General features: G+C 55.7%; 1 protein-coding gene across 4 annotated transcripts in view; it reads left to right on the forward strand.

Moving 5' to 3' along the window:
- SRCIN1 (SRC kinase signaling inhibitor 1) overlaps positions 1-27,542 on the forward strand; it is a 71,709-nt gene continuing 44,167 nt past the window's right edge. Inside the window, exon 1 of one of the 4 annotated variants that reach the window (XM_066263796.1) lies at positions 1-192. In XM_066263796.1, the coding sequence (XP_066119893.1) occupies positions 171-192 (22 nt within the window). In that variant the 5' untranslated portion in view covers positions 1-170. Of the gene's footprint in view, positions 244-1,124; positions 1,394-27,542 lie in introns of those variants that run through there. The other 3 variants (XM_066263799.1, XM_066263797.1, XM_066263800.1) reach the window with 3 other exon arrangements.

A 27,542-nucleotide genomic window follows, 5' to 3' on the forward strand; every position in this document is an offset into this window, starting at 1 on the left:
CCGGCCGCCGGCGCCCTCCCAGCTGGTCCACCCCAGCGGGGCCCGCGCCCCCGGCCTGCCCGCCTGGCACCGCGCCCCGTGGCTGGGGCCGAGAAAGGAGCCCGTGAGGCGGCAAGAGGGCGAGAGCCAGGCAGGCCGGCCCGGGGCCCCCGCCCCCCGCGCCCCGCCCGATGGGGAACGCTCCGTCCCAAGGCATGTCCCTGTCTCTCTCCTCCCTAATGTGCCTCCATGCTTAAGTGGAAGGTATTTCTGTTTTCTTTGTGTGTTTTCCCCTCGGCCGGGGGCGGGGGCGGCGGTCGCGTCCGGGAGGCGGCGGCCCGAGGGGCGAGGGATGCTCCGGGCGCAGGTGTATGGGGGGGTGGTCAGGGGACCGCGGCGCACCGGGCTTCGGAGAAGGACCTGAGAGAGCCCAGGGCTGGGACCCGAGGGGGGTTCAGGAATTGCTGAGGCTAGAGACCGGGTGGGGAGGGCCTCGTAATGCCGGGGGAGGTGACCCGAGGGGTTAAAATTTAAAGGGGGTATGTATGGAGGGGGGAGGGGTGGGAAGAAGAGGAAGGGGGATGGACGGTGAGGGCAGTGGGGGAGGGGAGTGGACCTTCCGAGGTGGAGGAATAGGAGAATGAAGGAGGAGGCGAAGGGGATGGAGAAGTGGGGGGAGCATCAAAGGCCTCTTCCCCAGGTCCCAGAATGGGGTGCACGCTCTTGGGTGGTGGTGGTAGGCGCTTTAAGCCAGTCCCCCAGGGAAGGAAGGGGATGAGTGCATTCTGGGGTTGGCTGTGTTGCCAGGATACAAGCCTGTATCCCCACCCCCTCTCACCTCGAGGCCCTAGCCCTGGAGACCTCGGAGTCTAGGCAGCAGTTGCAGAAACTGGGGACCCGCTCCCAGCTCAGCGGGCGGGTAGGGAGGGGCCACGAGAGGGAGGGGTTGGGGAGGTGCTATTTGATCTTAAGCCCTTCCCCTGAAGAGGGTAGGGGAGGGCGCCCCCAGCTGGGCAGAGCATCTAGGGTTAGTGTGGAGTTAGGGACCACTGGAGGCTGAGGGGTAGAGGGCGGGGCTGGGGAGGGGACGCGGCGTGGCTCCCCCTCCCCTCCCACGCACCCCCCTGCTACGTCAGAAGCTCCGGGACTAGCTCCGAGTCCTGTCGGTGGGGGCAGCAGGATGCTGGTGGAAGCAGAGGGGGCCGGCCAGGTGCCTCCGCAGCTCGGCTGGCAGGGCCCAGCGCGGTGTGTGCGGCGGCTAGTGCGAGCACCCCCGCCCCGCCCCTCCCCATGCAGCCCTGGCAGTGCCTCCGGCGCTTTGCCCTGGCCTGGTGGGAGAGGACAGCTGAGGGCAGCTCCCGATCTCCCAGGGAGGAGGCCGGACCAAAGGACCCCGGGGGCCGAAGGGAGCCAGGTGAGCAAGAACAAGGATTGTGCAAGGAGGGGATCCTGGACTGTCATTCCCGCTCCCCAAATACTATGAAACCAGGAGCTCTTGCAGCCCCCAACTTTAAGGGAAGTGGGTTCCAGGAGCTGAGGGTTCCGGGCTGAAGCCTTTGAGAAGATGTTGGAGCTACTGTTGTTTTGGGAAACAGATGAGGGCTGGGAGTGGGAGGTAGCTGATCCGACTTCCAGTCTTGTGGAAGTCTAAATGTCTCTTGGCTGAGGCTCTGAGCACTTGGGGTGGGGGGCGGGCGGTGGAACTCTGGGTATCTTGGTCTGAGTGACCTTGAGTCAGCTACTTTGATGTCTAACTCCGTGCCTCAGTTTCCCTCATTTCCTTTTGTATCTCTGTTGCCGATCTTAAAGAATTGATGATGCATTTGACAGAGACTGTCACTGTGGAAATATGAGGCTGTCATCATTGGTGGCAGCTGTGATGGGCGGTTTCTGGCGAGGCTGTGTGTTTGTATGTGTGTGGAGGGCCGTTATGGTGTATGTGAGGATTTTTGCTGTTTTGGGTTGGTGTTGGGGCCACTTGGGCAAGTGTCAGGTCCTGGCATTCACACAGGAAGGAAGGCTCCAGACAAGCTGAGTTGTTGGGGCAGAGACTTAGCTGATGGCCTGGTGTAAAAGGAAGGGATGGGGTTGAGCCCTATGAGCATAAGGGGAGGGGGCTCCAAGAATAAGATCCCCCAGCCCAGACTGCCTTGCACCCAGGCACCGCTGGCAGCGAGTGTAAAGGCTTTGCCCTGGCTTCCTGCCACCCTGCCTTGGGGACAAGAGGGTCATTGTTCAGTGACCTCCCAGCTCTGCTTCTTCTGCCCTAACCATGATGATCATGGCCAGTTAATCATGATGACCTTCAGGGCTGAGATGGACACTTGGGTCCCCCATGTACTCTGAGGTTCTAGAAGAAGCAACTATGGTCCTCAGGCAGTGCCGAGTGTTGAGGGGAGCTCTCCTAGCGGAAGGGCCCTTGGGTTTGAGACCTGCCTCACTCCAGGCTTTCAGCTAGCCTGTTGCCTAATGTGGGGGTTCTGGGGTCTTCATGACCTGATTCCTGCTGGGCACCAGGTTTCTTAAAGATGTACAGGAAACAGCGTTGGGTACTGGGGTGCAGAGCCTCTGATAGTCTTTCTCTCTGGCCAGGGACCCACCCTGGAAAAAGGGTTTAATTAGAGCCATTGATTGCTTCTTTGGCTTTGAGCATTGATCTCAATGGTGTGGTCAGAGCTGGTGGGGGGATGATATGGCTGCCATCTGCCCAGTGCCAACCTTGGCTTTCTCTGACCAAACCCAAGCTTAGGAGGAAGAGGGTTTTTTGAAGTACCACGTTTATTTTAGCCCCCCTCTCACCCTAGGCTAGGTCTCGGGGCAAGAAGGCAGATGGAGTTGAGGATTTGAATGCAGGGAGCTCTCTGGGTTTCAAGGATCATGTTGAGTAGTGAGCTCAGCAATGGAGGGGCAGCTGTGGTTGGGAGGGGCTCTGCAAAGGGGAGCCAGGAGGCAACTGAGGGTTTCTGTCGATGTGGGGCAGGCAGAGAGTTCAGGGGAAGGATTGAGGGGAAGAATCTAGGGCTTGCCACAAAAGCTTCTCTTTCGAGGAATCCCAAGCACTTATCTCCTCCAACCCTGGCAAGGAGATTCAATTTTTGCCTTCGTTTGTGTTCTCGAGGCCCAGAGAGGGACAGAGACTGCTTCTGAGGCCCAGCGGCTCTGGGTTGGGCCTTTGAGCCTGGCAGCCTGGCCAAGTGGCCCCTGCCCAGAAACGGGGGCTGAGGCTGAGGTCCCTGGTTCCTTGGATCTGGTCTCTGGGCCTGGTGGGAATTGGGGAACGAATTGTGTCCCCCAAGCTCTGGCTGCCTGCTGTGGGTGGGCCAGTGCAGGTGCAGGCTTCAGTGAGCCACTGAGATACTCTTTGAAGGTTCCCTTGTTGACTTCCCAGGGCCCATTCGAGCAAAGATAATAAAAATCTGGCTGTCAGCGGGTTTGAGGGCTGCACTCGCTTCCCCTTCTTTCATTCCCAGCTCTGAAAAGCGGAGATGAAGGCTTTGGATTTGGCTAGGAAGCAGGCTTGCCTGCCCCCAGGGAGGGAGGGAGGGAGGGAGGGAAAGAAAGAGGGAGAGAAGGAGGGGGGGAGGCAGAGGAGGGAGGACTGATTTCCTGGCAGCCCGGGGAGTTGCTGGGGAGGTGGGCAGAGGGGCAGGGGCATGGTCCCCAACTCCTGCCAGACAGCCTCAGGCCTTGATGGGGTTCCTATTCCCCATATTCAGGCACCAGCTTTGTCCTTCAGTCCAGGACGCTGGGAGCCCTCCCCTCGCGGCTCCGCGGCTCCCACAGTCCCCTTCATGCCCCTCAGTCTCCCCCACTTCCTTCCTCGTGACCTCCCCTCCCTCTGCCCCTATTTCTCCTGCTCTGCCTTTCATGCTCTCTCCCTTCTTGTCTCCCCCTCTGCTCCTCAGTCTCCCCATTTCTTTCCTGTCTGCCCCCTCCCATCTGTCTATCTTCCTTTCCCCGGCCTAGGCCCTGCTTTCTAGGACTGTCTGGAAGGTGGAGAAGCTGAGCTGGGGGGTGGGAGGGCAGCCGAGGCCAAGGAAGGGATGGGCCTGGGTTCATTAGGGTCCGTCAGGTGCCATAGTCTTCAGAGCCCAGGCCGAAGGGGCCTGCTGAGCACTGAGGATGTGTGTGGAGTAAGGGCGGCGTCCCCTCCCGCACCACAGCAGGCACCTTGCCCTGACATTGGGCTTCAGACATTCTCCTTTCGCTGCTTCTGCTGCTGCCTGACTGCCAGGAAACAAAGCCTCCCGCCTCTGGCCCTCCACCCCTCTGGCCACCCACTGTCCCAGGCAGCACCGCCCACTGTTCCCCTCACGTTCACTCCGCCATCTCCAGGCTCAGAGGCAGGAAGGGTGGGGGTTCTGATAGGTCTCCCTCGAGCTCCATCTAGGCCCTGTACCCCCTTTGTCACCTTGTAAGCCCCCCATATGAATGACAAGACTGTCATGGAAAGAACACTGCTTTGAGTGAAGACCTCAGTTAGTCTCCTTTCTCAGTGCCCAAATGTCCAAATGACCTTGAACAAGTCCTTTCCTGGTGGGGCCTCTTTTCCTCACCTGCGAAAGGAGGGGGTGTGGGCTGGATCATCTCCAAGGTCTCTTCTGACATTCCACCCGTGTTGTGTCTCTCTTCTGAGTGATTTGCATATGCGTTGCATATATTAATGAAGCCTGGTTGAAAGGGGAGGGTGCCACCCACAGGGAACAGAGTCCCACCCACTGTTCCCATTCCCCTTGCCCATTGGCCCATGCTTTCCCTGCTTGAATCTCCCAAGGGGTGGAAGCTGAGGCCTGAGCATTCCCTGGGGAGGAGTGTCGCTGGCCCCTGTGTTCCGGCCATGCTGGAGGCAGGATAGGGGAAAGCCCTAATGGAGGGGACACCTGCCCTGACTCTTTTTACTCCAAAAGGTCCAAACAGGGAAGCTAAGTGACATGTAAATTCCATAAAGTTGCCCAAGGCTGCCATAGGGTGTGTGGAGCCCTATGAGGTTGGCAGAGGGGCTCGGGTGCCTCCCTCCTGCACCGGGAGGCCTGATGCCCTCTGGGTGCCAGGAGCTGAGCCAGGTGTGAGAGTTCCTCCGCCGGCTTCGCCTCCCACCCAGTCTTCAGCAAGTCCTACCCCCTGTGCCCCTACATGCTTCTGCTCAGTCCCCTGGGTTCTGAGTATATGTGGGTTGGAATTTGGACCTGAGAGATGGTTACTGAGAGAGAACTAGCTCTTTGCAACTCTGGGCCCTGCCTGGTCACCACACTAAAGGTGAGGCCCTAGCCCCCTGCAAGGGCCACAGAAATCATCAGGGAGCAAGAACCTACTGCTCTTAGTTCTGCCTTCGCCTCCATTGGCCCAGCCTGATCTCATGGGGACCTCGCCCAGGGCCTCCTCCCTTGCAACCTTGAATGGTGCAGGTCAGTGCCCTGATCCAGCCCCTAGTCCCGCCTCAGTTCTCTTCACCCCTAAAGTGACCATGACATGGGGCAAAACTGGGATAAAGGTTGGCACCTGGAGAAGATAAGAGGCTGCTGAGTAATGGTAGGCATTTCTGAAGACGGGAGCAGAAGTGCCCTCCACTGTTAAGGAGAATTGAACCTGAGAAAATGCAGCAAGAGGGATCAAAGTTAGATTTAATCTTAGGGAAGGACTGTTCCAGGGGAAGATTGGTTTCTGACGATGAAATTGTTGTGAAAATTGTAAAAAAATAATAGGTTAAAATGTCCAGCACAGTGCCTGATACATAATAAACATTCAAGAAATGGTTTGGGGTGGGAACATGTGTCTGAGCCCAGAGAAGACCCTCCTCTAACCCTGAGATACAGGATTTTACAGGGCATGGGCAGTTGGATGGACCATTCCCCAAAGCACAGGGTCTCCCACTCTCAGGGTGCCGCTCCCCCACCGGACCCCTAGTACCCCCATGCGTGCACCGGGCTCGGGGCCTGCCACCCTGGGGCACCCTGCCCTCATCCTCTCTGCTGCTGCTGGCCGAACAGAAGGATTTGAAGACCTGGAAGTCTGTTCTTCTTGCCCTCCCCCTATCTGCACAGGACAGCTTGAGAGGAAGCAGGCCCGTGCTGCAGTGGGAAGAACGGGGGTTAGATAGGAAGAAAAACCTCCGGTAGTGGGGGGGGGTGAAGGCTGGTGGGTCCAGGGTGGGGAGCTCTGGTGGCCTTTTATGAATCTTTTACCTCAATGATGGATGTGCATGAGCATCAGTAAGCTAGTGGCAGGGGACTGGTTGGCATGACCTTTGAGGATGAGTAGACTAGGGGCAGGGGACTGGTTGGCATGACCTCTGAGGATGAGTAGACTAGTGGCAGGGGACTGGTTGGCATGACCTTTGAGGATGAGTAGACTAGGGGCAGGGGACTGGTTGGCATGACCTTTGAGGATGAGTAGACTAGGGGCAGGGGACTGGTTGGCATGACCTTTGAGGATGAGTAGACTAGGGGCAGGGGACTGGTTGGCATGACCTTTGAGGATGAGTAGACTAGGGACAGGGGGACTGGTTGGCATGACCTTTGAGGATGAGTAGACTAGGGGCAGGGGACTGGTTGGCATGACCTTTGAGATGACCTGTGGTGTGTGGTAGATCCAGTTTAACCTTTTGTGGCTGTTTTGCTGGCAGAGCGCAGGCGGCCAAGATAGAGAAGGATTCAGAGCTACTTTGGGAAAAGTAGGGGACAGGGAAGTCACTTTTTGATCCCCAAGGGCAGAGAGGTGGACGACAATGTAAAGAGAAAGCATTGGACTGACATCAGCTTGTTTATTCCCCTACTGCTGTGTGACCTGCAACAAGTTATTTGCCCACCCCCGGTCTTCAGTGTCCTTGGTGTGAGAAGAGGGGGTAGAACTAAAGAATTTCTAAGGCCCCTTCCAGCTGTCACAGGTTCTACTGAGCTCCTCTCCCGTGGGATAATACATGCCTGTCCACACAGAGGGTGGGTAAAATACTTCCCAGCTCCAACTAAACCAGAAAAAATGGGGATTTGACCCAAGAGAATATTGGTGTGCGCACACACACATCTTACAAACAGTCCCCTCTGCTCCGAAGGCATTCCTTACCTAAATCTGCCTCCTCAGCCTGGAGGATAGATAAGGGAGTAACTATAGGATTCAGCTATCTTTCAAATCATAAACTCCTTGTTTTCTTCTCACCCTTACAGAACTATCTTGCCACACTCCATTCCAGCTAGGGACTATGATCCAGTTCGTGTTTTCTTCAAATGAGGTACCTCCAGCTGGTGGCTCTATCTCCCCCCACACCCTCTTCTTGGTTCTGGGTAGACTTAGCCACCTGGCCCAGTTGCCTGCATGTCCTGGTGTGGAGTCACATAAGACTGGGAAGGAGTTGGGTTTTCACTTGCCTGCCTTCCTCACCTCTGCAAACATTCTCATGCCTGAACACTGGCTTCCTTTCCACCCCAGCCACAGTGCGTGCTAGAGACCCAGACACCCCACGGAGAGGCCCTAGCTAGAGAGCATGGGAGGTAGAGAGGGCTGTTCCACCCATCCCAGGGCGTGTGATAATTGCAGACACAGGAGGCATTTGTAACATCATGCCAGGCACCAGCATCTGCCTCATTGGGGAAGAATTATAATCCCAGCTCACTGGGAAGGCATTCTGAGGCTCTTTGAAATTGAAGCCCTTGCAGACATCCCCAGCGTCTCTGTCTACTCTCTAGGACTGGTCCCTGCCTACTCTGTCCCCACCCAGTGGCCAGGCTGGCCTGATGAATTCTCATTCTAGTCCTGGCTTCCTAAATTGAAAGTTAGGGCTCTGAGGAATTTGCTAGCCCACCCCCTTCCCTGACTTTTTAAGCTCTCTCTGCCTGGGTGCTCAGGAGATTTCTGGATGTTAAAACAAGAAGGCCTTTGAAGGGCTTCCTGAGCCCCTTCCATGAAGGAGATGAGAGAGCAAGTAAGGGGCTCCCAGAGAGCTAGAAGTCACTTAACGATGAAGCTTAGGAAATCCTGGATCCACTTCTCCAGAACCCAACAGCTCATCCTCTTCCCCTGGTCCCTGGTCTGCCAGCAGCTCAGAGTTAGAATCATCTGCCTCCCACCTCTAGGAAGAGGCAGAAAGATACTGAAGCAAAGCTTTCTATTCCATTTATTGTCTTTAAGAAATAGTTTATACTAGAGCATGGGATGGAAAGAGGTTAGACTCTAGGTAGAACTTCCCAGAGCTCACTGAATGGGAGATAGCTAAAACTGGGTAAAGTGGATGGGAGAAGTTTAGCTCAGTGGTCAAACGCTTAAGTTTTGTAGTCAGACTGAGCTGGACTAGCATCCCAGCTCTGTCTCGCTGTGTGGTTTTGGGCAAATCACTTCCCCTCTCTGGTGCTCAGTGTCCTCATCTGTAAATTGAGGCTGATAAGCGCTGTTTCCTTAGCAGTGGGCACCAGGATTAAATGAGGTAATACACGCTGAGTTCCTGGCACATCATAAACCTTTAATAAGTAGTGATTTCTTTGTCTTCCTCTTTCTCCTCTCTAGCCAATTGAATGATTGAATGGGAGACCATTCTCCCTGGAGGAAGGGGCTTACGTGACAATACTTCTTTAGTCTTTTCTAAAACCCAAATTTGGGTTTTAGATCTTAGCCTCTCTGGGGCTAGGCCCCTGCAGCTGCCTCTTAAGGCTGGTGGTAAGAAGGAAGCTAGCCCTCCTGAGTCTTCATTCCCCCTACCCTGTGGCCCTCTGTTCATGCCCTACTCCAACCCCCAATGCCTCATCCAGGAAGCCCTCTGGGGCTAGACATGTTAGCGAGCCTTCTTGATTTCTTCCCCTAGTCAGTGTCCCAACATCTGGATACAACAGTTGTTTCTCCCTGGGATGCCTGCGTCTTGGGTAATCAGTGGGAAAACTGGAACCATGAGATTGGCAGGGGGCTCTGCGAATGCTTGCAGCCAGACGTGATGTAGATATTGATGGGTCCGAGCCAGCCAAGTGAGGGCTGTGCCCAAGAGGAGGCCCGGGATGCAGCATCTCCGGGCAGAAACGGTCTTAATGCTGCTTGCCCCAGATGAAAAGCAATAGATAGAAACAGTAGACCCCCTTATCCTTGCAGGATACATTCCAAGACCCCCAGTGGATGCCTGACACTGCAGATAGTACAAAACCCTATATATATTATGTTTTTTTCCTACTTATACATACTTATAATAAAGTTTAATTTATAAATTGGGCACAATAAGAGATTAACTATGACTAATAATAGAACGATTATAACAGTGCACTGTAATAGAAGTTACATGAATGACTTTGGGGCCATTAGTAAGTAAATAAGGATTATTTGAATACAAGCACTGCACTGCAATACGGTGATAGCGGATGCAGTGACTGAGATTGGTGGGGCATATACAGTAGAAACACTGGGCAGAGGGATGATTCACGTCTTAGGTGGATAGAGCAGGAAGGTGTGAGATTTCATCATGCTACTTAGGATGGCGCACAATTTAAAACTTAGATTTTTTTAAGTGAGAGAGAGCGAGAGAGAGAGAGAGAGAGAGAGAGAGAGAGAGAGAGAGATCAGACAGGGACAAACAAGCAGGAAGGGAGAGAGATGAGAAGCATTAGTTCTTCCTTGTGGCACCTTAGTTGTTCATTGATTTCTTTCTCATCTGTGCCTTGATTGGGGGCCTCCAGCAGAGCCAAGGACCCCTTGCTCAAGCCAGCAACCTTGGGCTTAAGCTAGCACCCTTTGGGCTCAAGCCAGTGACCATGGGGTCATGTCTATGACCCCACGCTCAAGTCGGTGACCTTGTCTGTGCTCAGGCTGGCGACCTCGGGGTTTTGAACCTGGACCCTCAGCGTCCCAGGCTGACGTTCTACCCACGGCACCACTGCCTGTTCGGGCACGACTTGTTTTTGTTTGTTTGTTTTGTGGCAGAGACAAAGAGAGTCTGAGAGAGGGACAGATAGGGACAGACAGACAGGAAGGGAGAGAGATGAGAAACATCAATTCTTCATTGTGGTTCCTTAGTTGTTCATTGATTGATTTCTCATATGTGCCTTGACCAAGGGGCCACAGCAGACTGAGTAACCCCTTGCTCAAGCCAGCGACCTTGGGCTCAAGCTGGTGAGCTTTGCTCAAACTAGATGAGCCCGCACTCAAGCTGGCAACCTCGGAGTCTTGAACCTGGGTCCTCCACATCCCAGTCCAATGCTCTATCCACTTGTGCCACCGCCTGGTCAGGCATGACTTATTTTTATTTCTGTAATTTTCCATAGAATATTTTCAGACCTTAGTTGACCACGGGTAACTGAAACTTCAGAAAGTGAACCCGTGGATAAGGGGTGATTTTGCAGCCTGAGGGAGATCAAGTACAGTCAGAAAGCCTTCTCTGTAGGGTGAGGAGACAGCTGTAATAGACGGTTGAGGGGGGCCCTGCCCCGCCAGCCAGAGGGGTAGGTGGGTGTGGAGCAGGAGTGAGATACAGGGCTCTGGGCAGTTTGCAGCAGGGGCGACCCCCCCCCCCCCCGCGCAGCCTCTATCACAGTGCAAGTGTGTGGATGCTTGTTGGGTGTGAAAGGCCTGTGTCCTCTGTTACGATCAGGGGAGGGGACCTTCCTCAGGGCTAGGGGCTGAGTGGAGCAGATGGGGTCTCTTGGGCCAGGAGAGGGTTGTCAGCAGAGCAGTGATGGAAGGCGCCCCTGACTCTGAGCCTCCCACCCTCCAGAATAGGGCGACTTCTGTCGGGGAGGCAGACGTGCTCTCCCAGGTGCTGTCATTGAGGATCTTGGGCAGGCACCCCGGGAAAGAGTGTTCCTGTTTCTGGGAGGAGAACCAGGCTTGTAGGCTGTTTGTCCTGGGGACCTCATTCTGGGGACCCAGTGTTTTGTGTTGTCCTGCTGTCTGTCCTCCTGTCTGTCTCCCACCAGTGTCTCTGCCCCTTCAGCCCCTGTTCTTCCTCCAACACCAAAGCTCTCCCCTGCCTGTGCCCCGGCTCCCAGCGACCACCAAAGGGACAGCTCCTAAGCTCCGCCTCGCTGTCCGTGCCCTCTCTGCCCCCATGGCCCAAGGCCCCTCCCTGCTCTGTCCATCCCACTTCGGGAGCCTTGCCCCGGCCCCTTCCTCTCTCCACCTCCTCTCCGCGGGCTCTGGGCATTCATTCACGACTTTCCTCCTTTCCTGTCCCTCACCCAGGGCTCCAGCGTGCAGCGGGAGGGAAGCCTCCAGGACTCTGTTCCCTCTGTTTAAAGTCTCCAGGTTGGTAAGCCAGGAGGGAGGCCTCCCACCATTCCACTCCTACACTCCTTGACCAGATGCTCCTCCCCAGCCTTAGAGGGCCAGAAATGGGGGAGGGGGCCATCCCTGGTGGGCCCAGACCTTTACCAGGGGAGGGGACAGCACCGACCTGACCCTGGGGAGGGCACCCTGCCTGGCAGAGAATGTGTCTGTGTGCATGTGTGTGCATGTGCGTTAGCGTGCGTGTGCAAGCACGTGTGCATGTATGTGTGTGCTGGTGGCAAAGCTTCCACGGAACTGGGGAGGGTGGAGGAGACAGGGGCCCTCTGCTGAGGGGACCGGTGGCCTTGGGGGAGGGGAGCCAGGAGCAAGGGGCCCTTCTCGTGGGAGGAGAGAAGCCCATGATCCAGCCATGGCCAGAAGGTGAGGGATGGGAGAAGATGGGACCACATTTGACCTCAATTCAGCTTTATTTAGTTTATAGACACTTGCAAACCTGAAATCTCATTTCATTTATTTAATCATTCATTCATTCCTCCATTTATTTATCCAGTCATTTATTCAAAAAGATTTATTGACTACCTTCTCTGTGCCAGTCACTGGGCTAGGCTCAGAGTTCAACAGTGACCAAGACAGGTGAGCCAACAGAGCTTAAGGGGTTGTCTGAATTTACCAGCTGCAGGGCCTGGGTCTGTGGCCTGGCCAGCTGACTATAGAGTACCTGCCCCCATCCCAGGGCTGTCACTCTATGTCCACAGATGCCCTTGCCCACCCCTGTTTCCTCTGCTGGCAGCTGCTGTGTACTTTAAGTCAGCCTTGACCCCTCTCATAGTGTGCCCCCACCAAGCAGACAGTGAGCAAGGCCCTTCAAAGTCCCTGGTGACCCTAGGGACTATGGGCAGCATTGTTGGGCCAGGGCTGAGACCACTTCAGAGGGTCCCAGGGGGCCCAGGCTGGGGGAGGGAAAATGGGCTGGGAACCCACCTCCCCACTTCTGTGCCCAGGACCAGCAACCTGGAGTTCTGGATTTGAGAGTCAGCTTGACCTAGGTTCCAAACCTCATTTAAGCTATTTCCTAGCTGTGTGAGCTAGGACAAACCACTTGCTCTTTCTGAGCCTCCATGTCCTTGCTGGTAAAATGGTGCAGCAACAACTACCAAGCACGTTGTTAAGAGTAAGGAAGACTGACCTGTGGTGGCACAGTGGATAGAGCATCAACCTGGAATGCTGAGGTCACCGGTTCAAAACCCTGGGCTTGCCTGGTCAAGGCACATACGACCAGCAACCAGTGAACAACTAGAGTGAAGCAACTATGAGTTGATAATTCTCGCTTCCCCTCCCCCATAAAAACCAATAAGTAAACTCTTAAAAAAAAACAAAAGAGTGAAGAAAAAGCAGCGGCTGGTTCAGAGCCTGGTTCACAGCAGCCCCCGCCCTCGCCCCGCCCCCGCCCCTGCCCCTGCCCTGCCCTGGGGCTGGCGAGGCTGTGCCCAGGCACTGTCTGGGTGCTGCCCCTGCCCCACCTTGGAAGAGGGGCTGCGGAATCCCCATCTTGTCAGTTTGCGCCTCTGTATCCTCCTGCTCCCGCCCTTCTCCAGCTCCCCAAAGGATGCTCTAGCCCTAATCCGGGCAGGCAGCCTGGAGAGGCAGCCCTCCTTGCCACTGTGGCTGCCGCCGCCGCCTTGATGGCTTTTTAATAACTTTGCTCGGAGACAAAATGCGGAGCGCTGGTTTGTCTGCCTCTTAATTAAAATTACCATCTTCCTAAAAGAGCGTCGGCACCACTCCCTCCCCGCCCCCACCCTCCACTGGTGCCAGCAGAAGACAGGAGTGACTAGAGACCCCAGCCCTTCCCCTCTGCCCTGTCCTGGTTCAGCCTTCCCCACACAGACAGCAGGCAGCCCTGCGGAGGGCTCAGGGGCAGGGAACCAGGGAGGAGGGCCCAGAATGCTCCCCGCTTTCACCTACTCTCTTCTGGAATACTTCCAGTGGTGGGGAGCTCAGTACTTTTCAAGACTGATCTTCTACATCTGTAAAGAGGGGAAGAGACCTGCTTTCCCACCCAGAGTGGAAGGAGATGTGGGTGGGTTTTGGAAAAGTGCAGGATTGTTAGGAGGATGCCTCTGGTGGTGGGAGTGGGAGTGGGGGTGGGGAGGCATCCATGGAGGGGGCACAGTGCAGCCAGCCCCTCAATGTTGATTCTGGATGTGGTTAAAAGAGACCTTTGAGCTCTCTCTGGGGGCTCTGAGAGGAAAGAGAGTGGAGGGTGGAAGACAGGCAAGGGGTCGGGGGCTCATTTAGTTGTTGCTGAGGTTGAGGGGGGGTCATCCCTGTAATACTGCAGATACTAATGACCCATAATACATGAGCCATATATGCTACATTAAGCTCTGTCCATGTGTTAGTTCATTTCATCCGTACAACCATCCATGAGTTCGATGCTCTTGTCTCATTTACAGGGGAGGAGGTAGACCAGAGGGGTTAAGTAACAAGCCCAGGGTCACACAGATAACCGTCATGGCAACCTCAGCTCTCCTCCTCCTCCTTCCTTTCGTGTTTTGCCTTCTGCCTTCCGCCTGTCTTAGGCCGAGCCTCGATCCCTCGTGCTGTGTGTAGTGTGGTGCAACTTCGCCTCACTTCTGCCCTCCCACAGGGAGGGTTCCTTTGGTTCATGTGACTAAAATGAACTCTGAGGTTCACCTCCATCTTCTTCCCCCAGCCCCCTTCCTGGTCCCATCCCTGGGAGACTCAGGTAGGGGAAGGTGGGGAGGGGACTGGGGGTTAGAGTTCCAGTTTGCAGACCTCCTCTTGGTTCTAGTAGGGTTCTGTTCCACCTGGGGGAAAAGACCCATGGGGACAGGGAAGTGACCCAGTGGCTTGGCTGTGACAGCTGCTTGGTTCTGAGACAAAGGGAGGCGGTCTTATGTCATAGTTCCACCAATGAAGCCACCAAGGAAAGCTTTCTGGAGGGTTCTGGAGAAGGAGGAGGTGCTGAAGGCTGGGGCCTGGACATAGATCTAACACCGGCAGGGTCCTGCTGAGATATTTGTCTCCACCAGCTCCCATTAGGCCTAACTTTTCTCTCTGTGAGACTTTGTTTCTGTGACTCTTCTTCCAGGAGCACCCCCCACCCTTTGTCACCTTCCCTTCCTGACCCTCCCTGAGCTAGCACCTCTCTGAACTAACTGTTCCTCCCTGACCACCTCTGGCAGCCCCTCTGAACTCCCACAGCATGGTCAGATTTCTCATGGCTGCTAGCTCTGGACCCAACAGCCTACTAATCCACATTTGTTCTTGGGGGCTGCAAACTTGTTGCCTTCAGGGCAGGACGTGGTGAAGTAGTGGATGAGGACAATAGGGAAAGGTGGGGACTGTGGTGAGGAGAAGAGCACAGGTGCCCCTTAAAGGCATTAAAATATAAACAAAACAAAAAACACCACCAGCCAAACAAAATGCCTGCATCTTGCCCTGGCCGGTTGGCTCAGCGGTAGAGCGTCGGCCTAGCGTGCGGAGGACCCGGGTTCGATTCCCGGCCAGGGCACACAGGAGAAGCGCCCATTTGCTTCTCCACCCCTCCGCCGCGCTTTCCCTCTCTGTCTCTCTCTTCCCCTCCCGCAGCCAAGGCTCCATTGGAGCAAAGATGGCCCGGGCGCTGGGGATGGCTCTGTGGCCTCTGCCCCAGGCGCTAGAGTGGCTCTGGTCGCAACATGGCGATGCCCAGGATGGGCAGAGCATCGCCCCCTGGTGGGCAGAGCGTTGCCCCTGGTGGGCGTGCAGGTGGATCCCGGTCGGGCGCATGTGGGAGTCTGTCTGACTGTCTCTCCCTGTTTCCAGCTTCAGAAAAATGAAAAAAAAAAATGCCTGCATCTTGTGATTAATGTATCTTGGCATCCTCACATTGCTCAGTGCATACTAGATATGTACTGAATGTTTGCTGCGTGAATAAATGATCATATATGTGCCAGGCACTTTACCTATTTATTTCTTCCCATCGTCCCAAGGCAGGCACCCTTTTTCCCGTTTTGCTGTTGAGGAAATTGACAGCCAGAGAAGTAAAATGACTTGCTCAAGGTCATGTGTATGGAAAGTGGCTGAGGCAAGATTTCAGCCTTGGCTTGCTGTGTCCTTACTGCTCTGTTTGGTCCTGATGTGTGTACATATGACACATGACATATGCATTCAGAACCTGTCCAGGGTAACAGGGAAGTGGCCTCCTGGTAACTTACATTGCATGCCTGGTGGGTTGAAGGAGATGAGGGCTACAGAGGCAGGGAGGGAGTAGGCACCCCTCACTCCAATGCACGCCTCCTCCCTCAGCTTTTGGTCCCACCCCAGCAGCCTGGGGATAGCGGCTGGTGACAGGTGCTGGGCTGCAGTGATGACAGCCTGGCTGATTCCCCCATAATTACTGTCTGATGAGATGCCAGAATTAGCCACTGTACGAGCATGGGATACAGACACAGGACACAGTTAGAGAAACAGCTGGGGGGCTCTCATTTCAAGCCTGGGGCCCTCTGGCAGCAGGGTGGGGGAGCACTGGGGGGGAGGAAGTAGGTTGGCAGGGAGAAGCACCGTGTGGTCAATATGCATCAGATACTATCTTGTGGCCTGTGGTTTTCCAGTACTCAAAGTGTGACTGAGCTATACCCGTGAGATGGCTGGCTGTTGGACAGGGCATCCAGGGCCTTAGGCCACAAACCAGAGAAGTATAGGCAGGGCACCTTGCCCACTCAGACTCTTGGGCACACCCGTTAGTGTCTGGGTTTGGATTTGCCTTGCTGGGGCTGTCAGGGGGATAGTTCTAGGTGGAGGCTAAGACCCCGAGCAGACTCTGTGAGTGACATTAGCAAGGCCAGCACTGAGGGCAGATGTAAGTACCTGGAAGGAGCAGGCAGGTTCCACCAACCCTGACAGGGGAGCACGCATCCCAGGCAGGAGGGGTCCAGTTGGCTCCCAAGGCCTGAGGTCAGGGAGGCCCGAGAGTGAGGAGCAGGAGGCAAGGAAGGAGCACTTTGGTCCCAGAGCAGGGCTGCATATGCCCTGGGCATTTCTTTTCCCTGCCACACATGCTGGGGGCGAGAGCAGGGCTGGTGAGGACAGAAGCTGAAAGGAGTCATCTGGGCTCCTCGGACCTCATCTGGACCCTTGGAATGGTTTTGAAGGCCACCAACTAGGAAGGGTAGTGACAACATGGGGCTCACCCAATAGAGATGAGTGGGGAGGGGTGCAGTAGTCGGGCCACACAAGACGGACCTGAGGTGTTGGGCTCAGGAGAGAACATTTGGGTTCAGGACTCTGTCCTCCTCCAAAGACAGAAGCTGTGTCCCTGTGGCCCTGTGAGGGCCATAAACACAGACTGGCTCATTTTAAGGAAGTAGTTGCCCCACAAGACGATTGGTGCCTTGGATGTAATGAGGTCTCCATTCTTGGAGGTATCTAAGCCCTGGCTGCCTGGTGTTCCTGACACAGACTTGCAGTGCTCCTGTCTTGGCACAGCCTGTGGCAGAGGTTGGGCAGACCCTGTGCCCAGCTAAGGTGTGAAAAGTGGGCCAGGAGAGGTTCTTTCAGAACTGTGCGACCCAGTCCCAGCCTGGGCTTCTGTGGCCCTATGGCAGCTCTGCTGCCTGTCCCTCCTCCTGCCTTTTAGCAGTGCCTATGTGTGTCTGCGTGGGGGTTCCCTTAGTTCTTCCAGTACTAGGACTCCTCGAAGAGGATGGGGTTGAGGGTCTCTGTGTTCGCTGGGAAAGAGGGCTGTTTGAGTGTTCCCTTCTCAGGGAGTCGGAGAGATGGAGGAGACGCAAGGGACGCTGGCCCAATGGCTTGGACAGAGACTTGGATGCCTTGGTGGCAGAATCAGCTGGGCTGAGAATGCCCACAGTTGGGATGGGGCTCAACTCTGACCTTGGACAATTCAGCTCTTCTTGAACCTCCACTTCCTCCCCTGTAGAACGGGGGAGAGCAACCATCCAAAGTGGCTCTGGGAAATGAATGACAAGGGCTGTCAGAGGCCTTGTAGGCTGTCCTGATTGTGGGGGGTTTTCGAGTCTTTTGCAGATAAATGGAAGGGGAGACTGTTTATGTCTTCCCTGTCTTTCAGCCTGTGCTCTGCCTTCCTGGATTCTGGGAAAGTTCTGGTTGGACAACAGTAAAAACTTCTGAAAGATGCCCAGGTATCTGATAGGCTTCCCAGGTCAGCCTGGACCCAGTGGTTGGTAGTCAACTCGCTGAGTCTCTTCCTCCCTTCTCTGAACTCCGGGCTCCCTTCCTCCCTCTCTCCTTCCCGCTTCCTCCAGTCGTTCCTGGTACTAACCTTGACATCCTACATTCTTGATTGGCTTGCTGGGCAGTAGAGTAATTCATCCCTGAGGTGAGGGGCTGAGCCCTGTCCTTCACTCCGTGGCAGTGGGTGGAAGCTGTTCAAAGGCTCACCAGCCGCTCGCCCTGGTGGAAGAGGCTGAGCATAGTAGGGGCAGAGCGTGGGCTGGGGCGTCTCAGTCTTTGGCATTGCCTTGTTGGTTGAACATTGGTCGGAGTGGGGTGTCTTTGAGGACCCACCCATCTATTTCAAAACAGAACACAAACACCTAAGCAAGGACTTGACACAGCAGGAGAGGGGCCTAGGAAATTGCCTTCCTGAGACGGTGCAGCTGGACTCAGGTTGGGCAAATGGGGTCCTACTATCTTGCACTGTAAGCTAGAGATGCATTGATCTGGCACTTGGTGGAGCTCCCAGATGTGCTGCAGTCTCTCAGGGGGTCTGAAACATACATGTCGTGTGTGCATGTGGCATCTACAATGGCAGCATGGTGAGTCAGGGTGATGCCTGTGCCTTAACCCCAGTCCTGCCTAGGCTCGGGTGTGCCCCTCTGCATGTAGATGCCCGTGGGGGGTGCAGGTGAGGCAGTTGGTGATTGCGCATGTGTCGGTGAGCACGTGCTGGGCATGTGGGCATGTACCACGGTGCCAAGTATGAAGACAGAACTGTGGTGAACACAAGGGTGTGCCTGAGCGCATGAGCAACTGGGTATGTGCTTGGAATCTGGAGGCAGCAGGACCCTGATCATTCTGGTGACAATGGAAGCTGTCTGGGTGCTGGCAGAGAAAAGGCCTCCTAGAGAGAGCCTGACCCCATGAGGGATGGTGTTGGGATGGTGTCAGGATGGTGTCGCTGAGGAGGACGTGAAGGGGGCTGGCTAGGCTGAGGCTCCTGCCCAGCATTTATGAGGCCCTGGGTGATTACTGGGCAGTGACAACACTTCCCTGTGGTGAGCGGGGTGATGGATGATGCTTCTGCCCCTCACTTCCAACAGATTGGGGTCTCTTCCCATGGGAACAGGACACCTCCCTCTGAGCGGGCTTTAGGGGCCCACACCCACTGCCCTGGCCTTAAAACCTTGGTGGCAGAGAAGGCGCCCTGGCAGCCTCCTTGGAGTGGCGGCAGAGCCGGGGGGCCAGCGCCTACCCCCCTCTATCCCCACCCTCTTGTTCACTCCTCCCCTCCCTCCAGCCTGTGTTCCTCTCTGCTGCCTCTCCAAGGAGACGTGCCGCTGACAGGACACTTTCCCTGGGCGCGTGATGGTAGAGATGTCACGCGGGAGTTAGCTTGTTAACGAACGCGGCACCGGGCAGGCACACGCCAGGGCTGTTTCCAGCTTTCCCAGCAAGGGCCTCAGACTGGGGGTGACGTGCTCCCCTCTTCATCTCCGCCCCCGCCTTCCCAGGGAAGCCAATTAGCCAGATCTCCATTAATAGCTAAAAATCAAAACCCCACAGTTCTCCTCGGTCAGATCAAATTCTGACAGTGGAGGGAAAGGAAATCAGGCAGTTGGGTAGATTGGGAAGGAACTGCCCCCGCCCCCACCCACTCCCTGGGCTGGTGCCTTTGTGCAGTGTACCACCTGTATCCTGTCTGTTACTAGCTCTGGAGAACAAAAACGAATGCAAGGACTGAAGCTCCCAGAGGCTGCTGACCAGCTCAAGGTCACGCAACAAGTCAATGGCAGAGCTGGGTGTGAGCAGAGCTTTCTTATCACCCAAGTTAGTGAGTTTTGGTAATGTCATAGCTTGACCTGCTTGTTGGGGTGGGCGGAGTGTGCAGGGAGCAGAGGGAGGGTTGGATATCTGAAATTCTGGTGGAGGGGCTGACTTGTTGGCTCTTTTACAATGGGGGGGGGGAGGGAGGGTCTTGTCTGAAGAGTGTGGTCAGGACACCAGCGGGGACGCTGATTTCTGAGTGGCTGCAGCAGATGACTTGTGGGTGTGGCTGGGCACCTTGGGGGTGTGGCTGGGCTGTGACCCACAGTTCTCTCTCTTTTGGGCCCAGGGTTCTGTGGCATGTTTTCACCCTCCTGCTGATTCCTCCTGAGGAGGTTTTTAGTCTCTGCCCTCCGGGGGCCCGCCCGCAAAGGGGCTCTCTTGGCAACTGTTTTCTGGGAAGTGGCAGAGTGGGGTGGAAATGTCCTTGTCCTTGGGGGCTTGGACAAGGTTCCATTTCTGATTTTGCCTCCAGTTCCTGTATGACCCGGTCAGGCTTCCTCTCTGTGCCTCGGTTTCCTCCTTGTGGATCCCAGCCCCCTGTGGAAGGTGTTTGGCTGGAGGGAGAGCAGAGCATGGTTTTCAAGACAAAGAGAGAGGGAAGCAGAAGAGTAGGGAGGCATCACTCTTCCCTGGCGCAGAGATTAGAGCCAGGGGTCAGAGGGCGGCTGTGCCTGCGGCCTGTGGCTGTGGGGGTGGGGCTGGGAGGGCCGAGGGCAGCAGACAGGGAGAAGCCAGGACTCCGCAGCCATGCCCCACTGGCGGAGATGACTCCGAGGCCAAGCCTCAGTCCTGATGTGGCTTGTGGATCTCACCGTGCCCAGTTCTGTCCTGCAGGACCACCCATCTGGTGGGAGTAATACCTCTGTCACCAAGGACGCCCCAGTCTCTTCAGGGGCTTCCGACCTAATGAAGCACACAGGGGCCTTGTCCCATCCCCCGTAAGAGAGGGGCACAGGCCCGCCCTTGGGGACTGTCTAGTCTGAGGGGGAGACGAGGCTCTGTCCTCACCGAGCCCCTGAACAATGGGGGCAGCATGGGCGCCGTCCTGGGTTGTGCCCAGTTGGAGGGAAGAGGCCCTGCCTTGGGGGTGCTGCCTCTGAGCAAGTGGGCAGAAGCAGCAGGATGGAGCCGGCCGGGCACGGGTGAGGAGGAAGGGCTGGCAGAGGCAGCCCCCGGCACCCCCCACCCTCCCCTCTCTCAGATTCTGTCTCTCTGGGAAAGTTCCAGAAGCTCTTTGGGGAGTTGCTGAGACCCAGACCCCACCCCCACCCTGGCCCACCCCCCATGCGACAGCTCCTCCTAGGCAGGTGAGCTCTCCTCCCCCAGCCCTGACAAGGTCCTTTAATTAGATTCCAACTCATTTACCAACTAAGTGGCCTTCCGTGGGTTTTAAATCTGCGCAAATTGGTTTGTATTTTCTGCCTGCATGAAGCTGTGCCTGGCAGTGCCCTGCACTCTCCCCTGCCTCCTGGCTCCCTCTGGGCTCTGTCATCCCAGCCCCACAACCCACCTGAGTCTAGAGGTTCAGCTTCCCTGGGGGAGGGCTCCCTGGGCATGGGGATGGAAGAGACCAGAGGGTCCCGGGCCCGAGTCCTCTTCTACCTCTTCCCTCTCCAGCACCCCCAGCCCTGGGGAAGCGAGCCCATAGGGTGACTCTAATTCAGTCACTCAGCCTCCCTGGTCCTCAGTTTCTCTGGCGGTATGTCGAGGACAATCGACCAGCCCCAGGCCCTTCTCAGTGGCTCCATAGATTCATGTGTGTCGCCAGTCAAAGATCACCCTGCCCCTGACACCCCTTTGCCTTGCCCGCCTTAACCCCGCCACTGCAGTGCCCAGGCAGTGGGCCCTCTTGGGGAGATGGGCTCCATCTGACCTCTTCCCACTTCTCTGTCTTTCCTCTCACTTTGGAGGGAGGGGGCCTGGCCTTCACTGGGGACCCAGTGATGACAGCTTGCCTGGCTTTTCCCCTGCCTCCTTAGTGTCCCTGCTCCAGTCACTAGGAAGTCACCTTTATTGTCTAACCATCTCTTCCATGCTTTTAAATCAGCTCCCTTTTCTCCCAGGCCTCCCTCCCATGGCTTCCCCATCCCCGCCCTCTCTGTCTTCAATCCCAGGCTCTCCTGAGGTGGCTGACATTCAGGGGAGGTGCTGCTGAGTTGGTGCGGAATGTGGGAACATGGGGGGTGGGGGTGGGGTTTCTGGTACCCCCTCTGTGCCAGGAACTGGACATGAAGCCCTGTCCTTAATTCTAGCCCCGCGGCCTCTGGCCTCTTCCTCTCTGATTGCCCCTCCCCTCCCCTCGCCGCCCACCCCACCTCTGAGGCTCTGGTTGGAGTGACAGGGAGAGTCAACAGGACGCTGGACATTAGCAATTTGGGGAGATGTTACACAGGAATGTTTATAGAAAAGCAATTGCCTGGAAAGTGACTTTGGTTGTTGTGGTATGGGGTGGAAAAGATGGTTTTTAGAAAACAGACACAGATGGGCTTCTGCTCCAAGGACCCACAGACAGACAGTTGGAATGGAGGGGCATGGGCACACAGGGAGCCCAGAGCCAGGGGCACACAAAGACGGAGAGGCCTATTCCTTCCCAGGGGTTGGGGCGAGAGATGAGCCTCTCGCCTGATCCAGGCGCCCAGAGTGTCTGCCAAACTTGACTTCTGGCCTTTGGCCTCTGACCTCCCAGCAGTGTGCTTCATGACTGCGGAAGGCACCCAGCAGGATGAAGTTGTCAGGTACAATTGATGGTGGCAGTCGCCTCGGGGCTCCTCCTGGGTGACTTGGGCTCCTCTTGCTTTGGCTGCAGACAGTGGGACTAGGGGAGCCTCGAGCTGCAAGTGTGTTTGTTTGGGCAAATGTGGGGTCTGAGCCAGGCCCTTCACCCTCCCAGTAATCTGCATGCACCCCTCCCTTTGCCCTGCCTGTGGCCCTCACTGGATCTAGCCAGGCCCTATGGGTTTCCTGAGCTGCTGCCTAGCCCATCTCTGCCCAGACAGTGGATAGGGACATACCTGTGAGGACTCTTGCTCCCCAAGGGAGGTACCTAGACCAGCTCCCCAGTCTCCAGGGAGAGGGAGACAGGGACCTGAACTCCAGGTCCTGTGCTTGGGGGTCCTCGCCACAGGGCTCCCCCAGAATCCTTTTCTCCCTCCTGTAGCTTGTAGCTTCGCTCTTCCCCCTGTTTTCTCCCTGTCCTCTCTTCTCTTCCCTCCTCCCCCTCCTCTCTTCTCCACATTCTCTTCCTCTGAAGATGATGTCATGTGTGAACATTGCCCATGGGCAGCCAGAGTAAATGGTGACATCTGGGTAAAGATGCCAGGTGGGGATGGGCTTGATGGCTTACCAGACGGTGTCACTAAAACTTAGGAAATCTTAATGCTCATCGTGAGTTACAGTGATCTCATGTAAAAGAATGCAGTGGAGGATAAAAATAAATCAGGCTCATAAATAAACGTGGAATTGGGAATTAGTGGAACAAATAATGTCGCCCTCTTCCCAAGCACCTGCGCCTTTATCTGCAGCCGGCCACTGGGGGGAGCCCTCCCCTTCCTGGTCACCGCAGCCTTTGCAGAGGGCCTTTCCCCACTTACCAGGCTGAGAGGGCGAGTTGAGGATGACCAGAGCCCCCCTTGCCTTCCCCTTATTCTGAGCTGGATCTCACCAGTCCTCGGCATCTTCCCTGTAGCTTGAATCTCTGACTCAAAATTTATGATCGGCCTTGCACACTGTGGGCCCTTGGAAAGATGGCAGAGCCTCCAGCCCCAACTTCTCTCTCAGGCTTCTCTGGCCCCCATCCCTCGGAGGCCTTCATTCCCAGCAGTCCAGCCCTTCCCCAGTGTACTCCAGCTCTGCTCCGCTCCGGGGCCTCCCAAACCTTCCCCTTCCCTCAGAGCTCCCTGCCTCTGCCTCGCCACCTGAGTCCTTTCATGCCTATGTCCCTGTCCCAGCCGAACCCAACCCTGCCCACCCTCTGAAGGCCCCCCCACCCTCACAAGACCCCTGCCTGGGGGGGTTCTCACTGCACCCCTGCCACTGGACAGGAAGCATCAATCTGCCCAGGGCTGTGGTTCCCGGAGCCCGCGCTTACTAGATTGGAATTGATCTCCAGGGCTTTTCACGGGGCTGCTCGGTCCAGGGACAGTCAGAGGGGCTCTGAGGACTTGGCGGTGGCTGGAGCAGGCTCAGTGGTAATGAGATGGGAAGGCTGTCCTGCTAGGGTCCCACAGCTCTGTGCCAGGAATGCCTTTAATTCAAAACAAAAGACAAACCAAAACAGCCATGTGCTCTCCCCTGCATTGTCTTGCGGGCTCCTCACTCAGTGCCTTCGGCAGGGTTTAGAGGTTAACATCCCCATTTTGCAGATTAGTACCCTCAGTCTCCTAGAGCAGTGGTCCCCAACCTTTTTTGGGCCACAGACCGGTTTAATGTCAGAAAATATTTTCACAGACTGGCCTTTAGGGTGGGACGGATAAATGTGTCACGTGACCATTACAAGCGTCAAGAGTGAGTCTTAGATGGATGTAACAGAGGGAATCTGGTCATTTTTTAAAAATAAAACATCGTTTAGACTTAAATATAAATAAAACGGAAATAATGTAAGTTATTTATTCTTTCTCTGCGGACTGGCACCAAATGGCCCATGGACCGGTACCGGTCCATAGCCTGGGGGTTGGGGACCACTGTCCTAGAGGGCAAAGAATACTGTTGACTGGATAAGTGAATGAATGGCAAACCCAAGGTCCCTCAGAGAAGGAGCTGACTCTATACCTGGTCTGGGTTTTTTCTAGCAGTGTTCTGACTTCAAGTGCCTAGGCCAGCTCAGAGCCCTCAAGCCCCCACGGGTTCCTGTGGGCCTCCTTCTCCTATGGGTAACAGGTGGCCCCCAGCCCGGAAGCACAGGTCAGTCCCCCCAGGCCCCTGGGGCCCCTCAGAAAGGACGGAAAATGCACAGGGCCGGGAACTGGAACCCTGGCTTCTGCAGGGGTCTCCCTTCGGTCCCCAGCCTAGTTTCTGTCTTTGTTAAATAAAGCCAAGGATCTGAAAGGTTCTTAAACAGATTCTAAAGCTTTTAAAATCAAAGCCTCTCCATCCCACCACCCCTCAGAGACAGCAGTTGCATATCCTGCTCCTCCCGTCTCGCTAACACTCCCCAGAATCTGGCTTCTGCCTCATCCTGACCCTCCCTCTACCAATGTCTGGGCACCTGAGGGGTTAGTCCTGGCTCCATTTTCTGCTCGAGCCTGCTCAGCAGCCCCCTCCCCACCACTGCTGCCCCTGTGACATCTGTGGGACTGCCATCATTGATAGGGCCGCATGCCAGCACACAGTCACTGTCCCCTTAGCTGCTTCCCCTCGGCCCTTCCCTCTGCCTGGTCTGGTAGCTCAGACCCCTCCCTCAAGCCCTGCCCCGGCCCCTTTAATCAACCTGGAGGAGCCTGGGTGAGCCCGGACCTCTCCACAGTCCCTGACTGTCTCAGGTGGCATGGCACGCTGTCCCACCCGACACCCAGAGAGCTCAGGAGCCAGGGAAGGAAGTGCCAACATGGAGGGTAGGGTCAGGAGGAGCAGCTCTCTGGGCCCAGGAGGACAGACAGGGACTGGAGTACACAGCTCTAGGAGGGCACGACAAGCCCAGCTGTCTCGCCTGAGGAAGAGGTCCCTCTGGCTCAGGCAGAGCTCAGCAGGTCTCTAGATCCAGAGTTCCAGCGGCAAGGAACTCTGTGGGCAGAACCCTCCCCCGCCTGAGCAAAGAGAGGGTGACGGAGTGTCCAGGGTCCTTGGCCACAGCGGGTCACTGCCTGCTCAATTGTCCCCAGTGAGGTTGTAAACCTCCAGCTGGTGTTGAGGGTGAGTGGAAGAGCGAGGTTAAGGGTCATAGGAGGCAGCCTCCTCTCTCTGATTGAAGCTATTTCTTCAGGGCCCAGACCACCCCCATCTTGGCCTCTCCTTCTCCTGGATGATTTTTAGGTCACTTTCTTTCTGTCACATTCACTAGCCACACTGAGTGGCCACCAGCTACTCAAGGGCAGGTACTGGGTCCCGGTGAAGAGGGCCCCAGGGCTCCCAGCCACGTGGTCCGGAGCCACCTTCACAAATTTCCTCCCTATCAGGGAACCTTTGCACTGTATTAACTCAATATGTTTTTCATTACTCACTTGGAATTTAAAATAAGTTTACTTGAAGGGAAACTTTATCTCTCTGCCACCCCAAGGAATGATAACCATGAAATCAATGGTTGGGCCTTCTAGTTGGGGTTTTCCTAATCCTTCTGAAAATAAAGATAGAACTATTAAACTATATAAAAAATGCTCCTCCCAAAAGCCATCTCTTGTATCTAGACTTTACTTTGGGGAGCACAAGAGAGGGTGGCTACAGTGGTGAGAGGGACAGATGCCTGGGGTGAAGACAGAGGGAAAGACCTTAGACCAGGGGTCCCCAAACTACGGCCCGTGGGCCGCATGCGGCCCCCTGAGGCCATTTATCCAGCCCCCTCCGCACTTCTGGAAGGGGCACCTCTTTCATTGGTGGTCAGTGAGAGGAGCATAGTTCCCATTGAAATACTGGTCAGTTTGTTGATTTAAATTTACTTGGTCTTTATTTTAAATATTGTATTTGTTCCCGTTTTGTTTTTTTACTTTAAAATAAGATGTGCAGTATGCATAGGGATTTGTTTATAGTTTTTTTTTTATGGTCCGGCCCTCCAATTGTCTGAGGGACAGTGAACTGGTCCCCTGTGTAAAAAGTTTGAGGACCCCTGCCTTAGACCCAGCACCAGAGGAGATACCAGATAAACGAGGAAGAGCACCTGTTGTGTGTGTGTGTGTGTGGGGGGTGTTGTCAGTGTTTCGAAGGTGTGGTAGGTGGGCGTGGGGAGAAGCCAATAGGTACTGGGGTCAAATCTGGTCTCTACCACTTACTGTGGCTTTGGACCCATTACCCAACTTTTCTGACCTCAGTAGCTCCATCTTTGAAATGGGGCCATAGTAACACCCCTTGACAGGGCTACTGGGAGGCTCATAGGCCAAGATAATGACTGTCAAGCAGACCTTTGGAAGCTGCGGAAGTCCGTGTCCATAGAAGCCAGTTTGTTCCTTGGTGGGAGGTGCTGGCTCCTCTTGGGCTTGGTCCTCCAGATCTCCATGCCCAGGGAGGAGTGTGTGTGTGTGTGTGCTTGCGTGCACGCATGTGTGTGCTGAGTGAGGGGTGGCTTTTCCTGGAAGGTGGCTGAACTTCCTCTTTCCTCCTCTGGTGGACAGAGGTGACTGAGGCCTGGCTGCAGGCCTGGTGAGCAGTGGATGTGTACACGGAGGGGGACTGACGCGGGGCGGGGCTGGCTGGAACCTGGCTGGGCCCCAGAATCCCCTGCCTCTTCCTCTTTTGCCCCAGTGCGCCCTGTGAGTCAGCCCCGGTGCAGCGGTGCATATATCTGCCGCAGCACCTGACACCCCCAGGCCCAGATCCCTGGGTTCCTTGGGGTGCTGTTTTGAGGCTGGTGGGTCATGCGGCTGCGAGTGTGCTGGGAAGTCTGTCTCCTCCCAGTGGGGGTGACTTCTGGGGGTGGGAGAGGACGATGGCTGAGGTAAGCCCCAGCAACTCCTGCCACCCTGGAACCACTCTGGGAGCACTGTCCACTGCTGGGCTGTGGGAAGGTGTACGCTGAGCCCAGAGGGTGGGAGACTGCGGGGCTGGGCTGCGGAGGCCAGGGGCTCAGGGCTGGTGAACACGGGAAGGAGGGAGTCACAGTTCTGCATGAGGACCTCAACCCCCGGCCTCTCTTCTTCTCGCTTCTGTACTGTCCTTTGTCCCCTGTGCGTCCCTTGTAGGTCTTGCACCTGTGTGTGAATGTTCAGAGAGGAGACTGAAGACAGAATGGGGAAAGGTGGGGAGGGTCCCAGGAGGAGGGCTGCAGTTGTTCTGTCTGCTTTCTTTCTGCTTTGAGTTTGTGCCAAATCCATCTCTCACTGTCCTCTCTGTGCCCAGACTCTCCTGTCTGTCCATCTGTTTGTCTCTGGGAAGGGAGGGGGAAGAGGGTCTCCTGCCCCAGTCCCTGGACCCCATATCCTTGGAAATCCCCACATGTAACCTTTGACTTCATACCCCCCACATATCCTGGCCCTGACCCCTTTCCAATCCAGTCCCCAGCCTTTAGGACAAGAGTGTCCCGGCCATGCTAGTCTGAGGGAGGAGGCTGGGGTTACCCCACCTCTCATAGGACGCTCTTAAAAGGCAAGCAGCGCAGGATTCTTTCTCCATCTTTCAGGAAACATCTAGAAGGAAACTCCCCTTCCCTCACCCATTCACACCAGCACTAAGAAGGAGGAAGGGGAATGTGTGGTTAG

This window comes from Saccopteryx bilineata, chromosome 2, assembly GCF_036850765.1.
Source record: "Saccopteryx bilineata isolate mSacBil1 chromosome 2, mSacBil1_pri_phased_curated, whole genome shotgun sequence".
Classification (NCBI taxonomy): Eukaryota; Metazoa; Chordata; class Mammalia; order Chiroptera; family Emballonuridae; genus Saccopteryx; species Saccopteryx bilineata.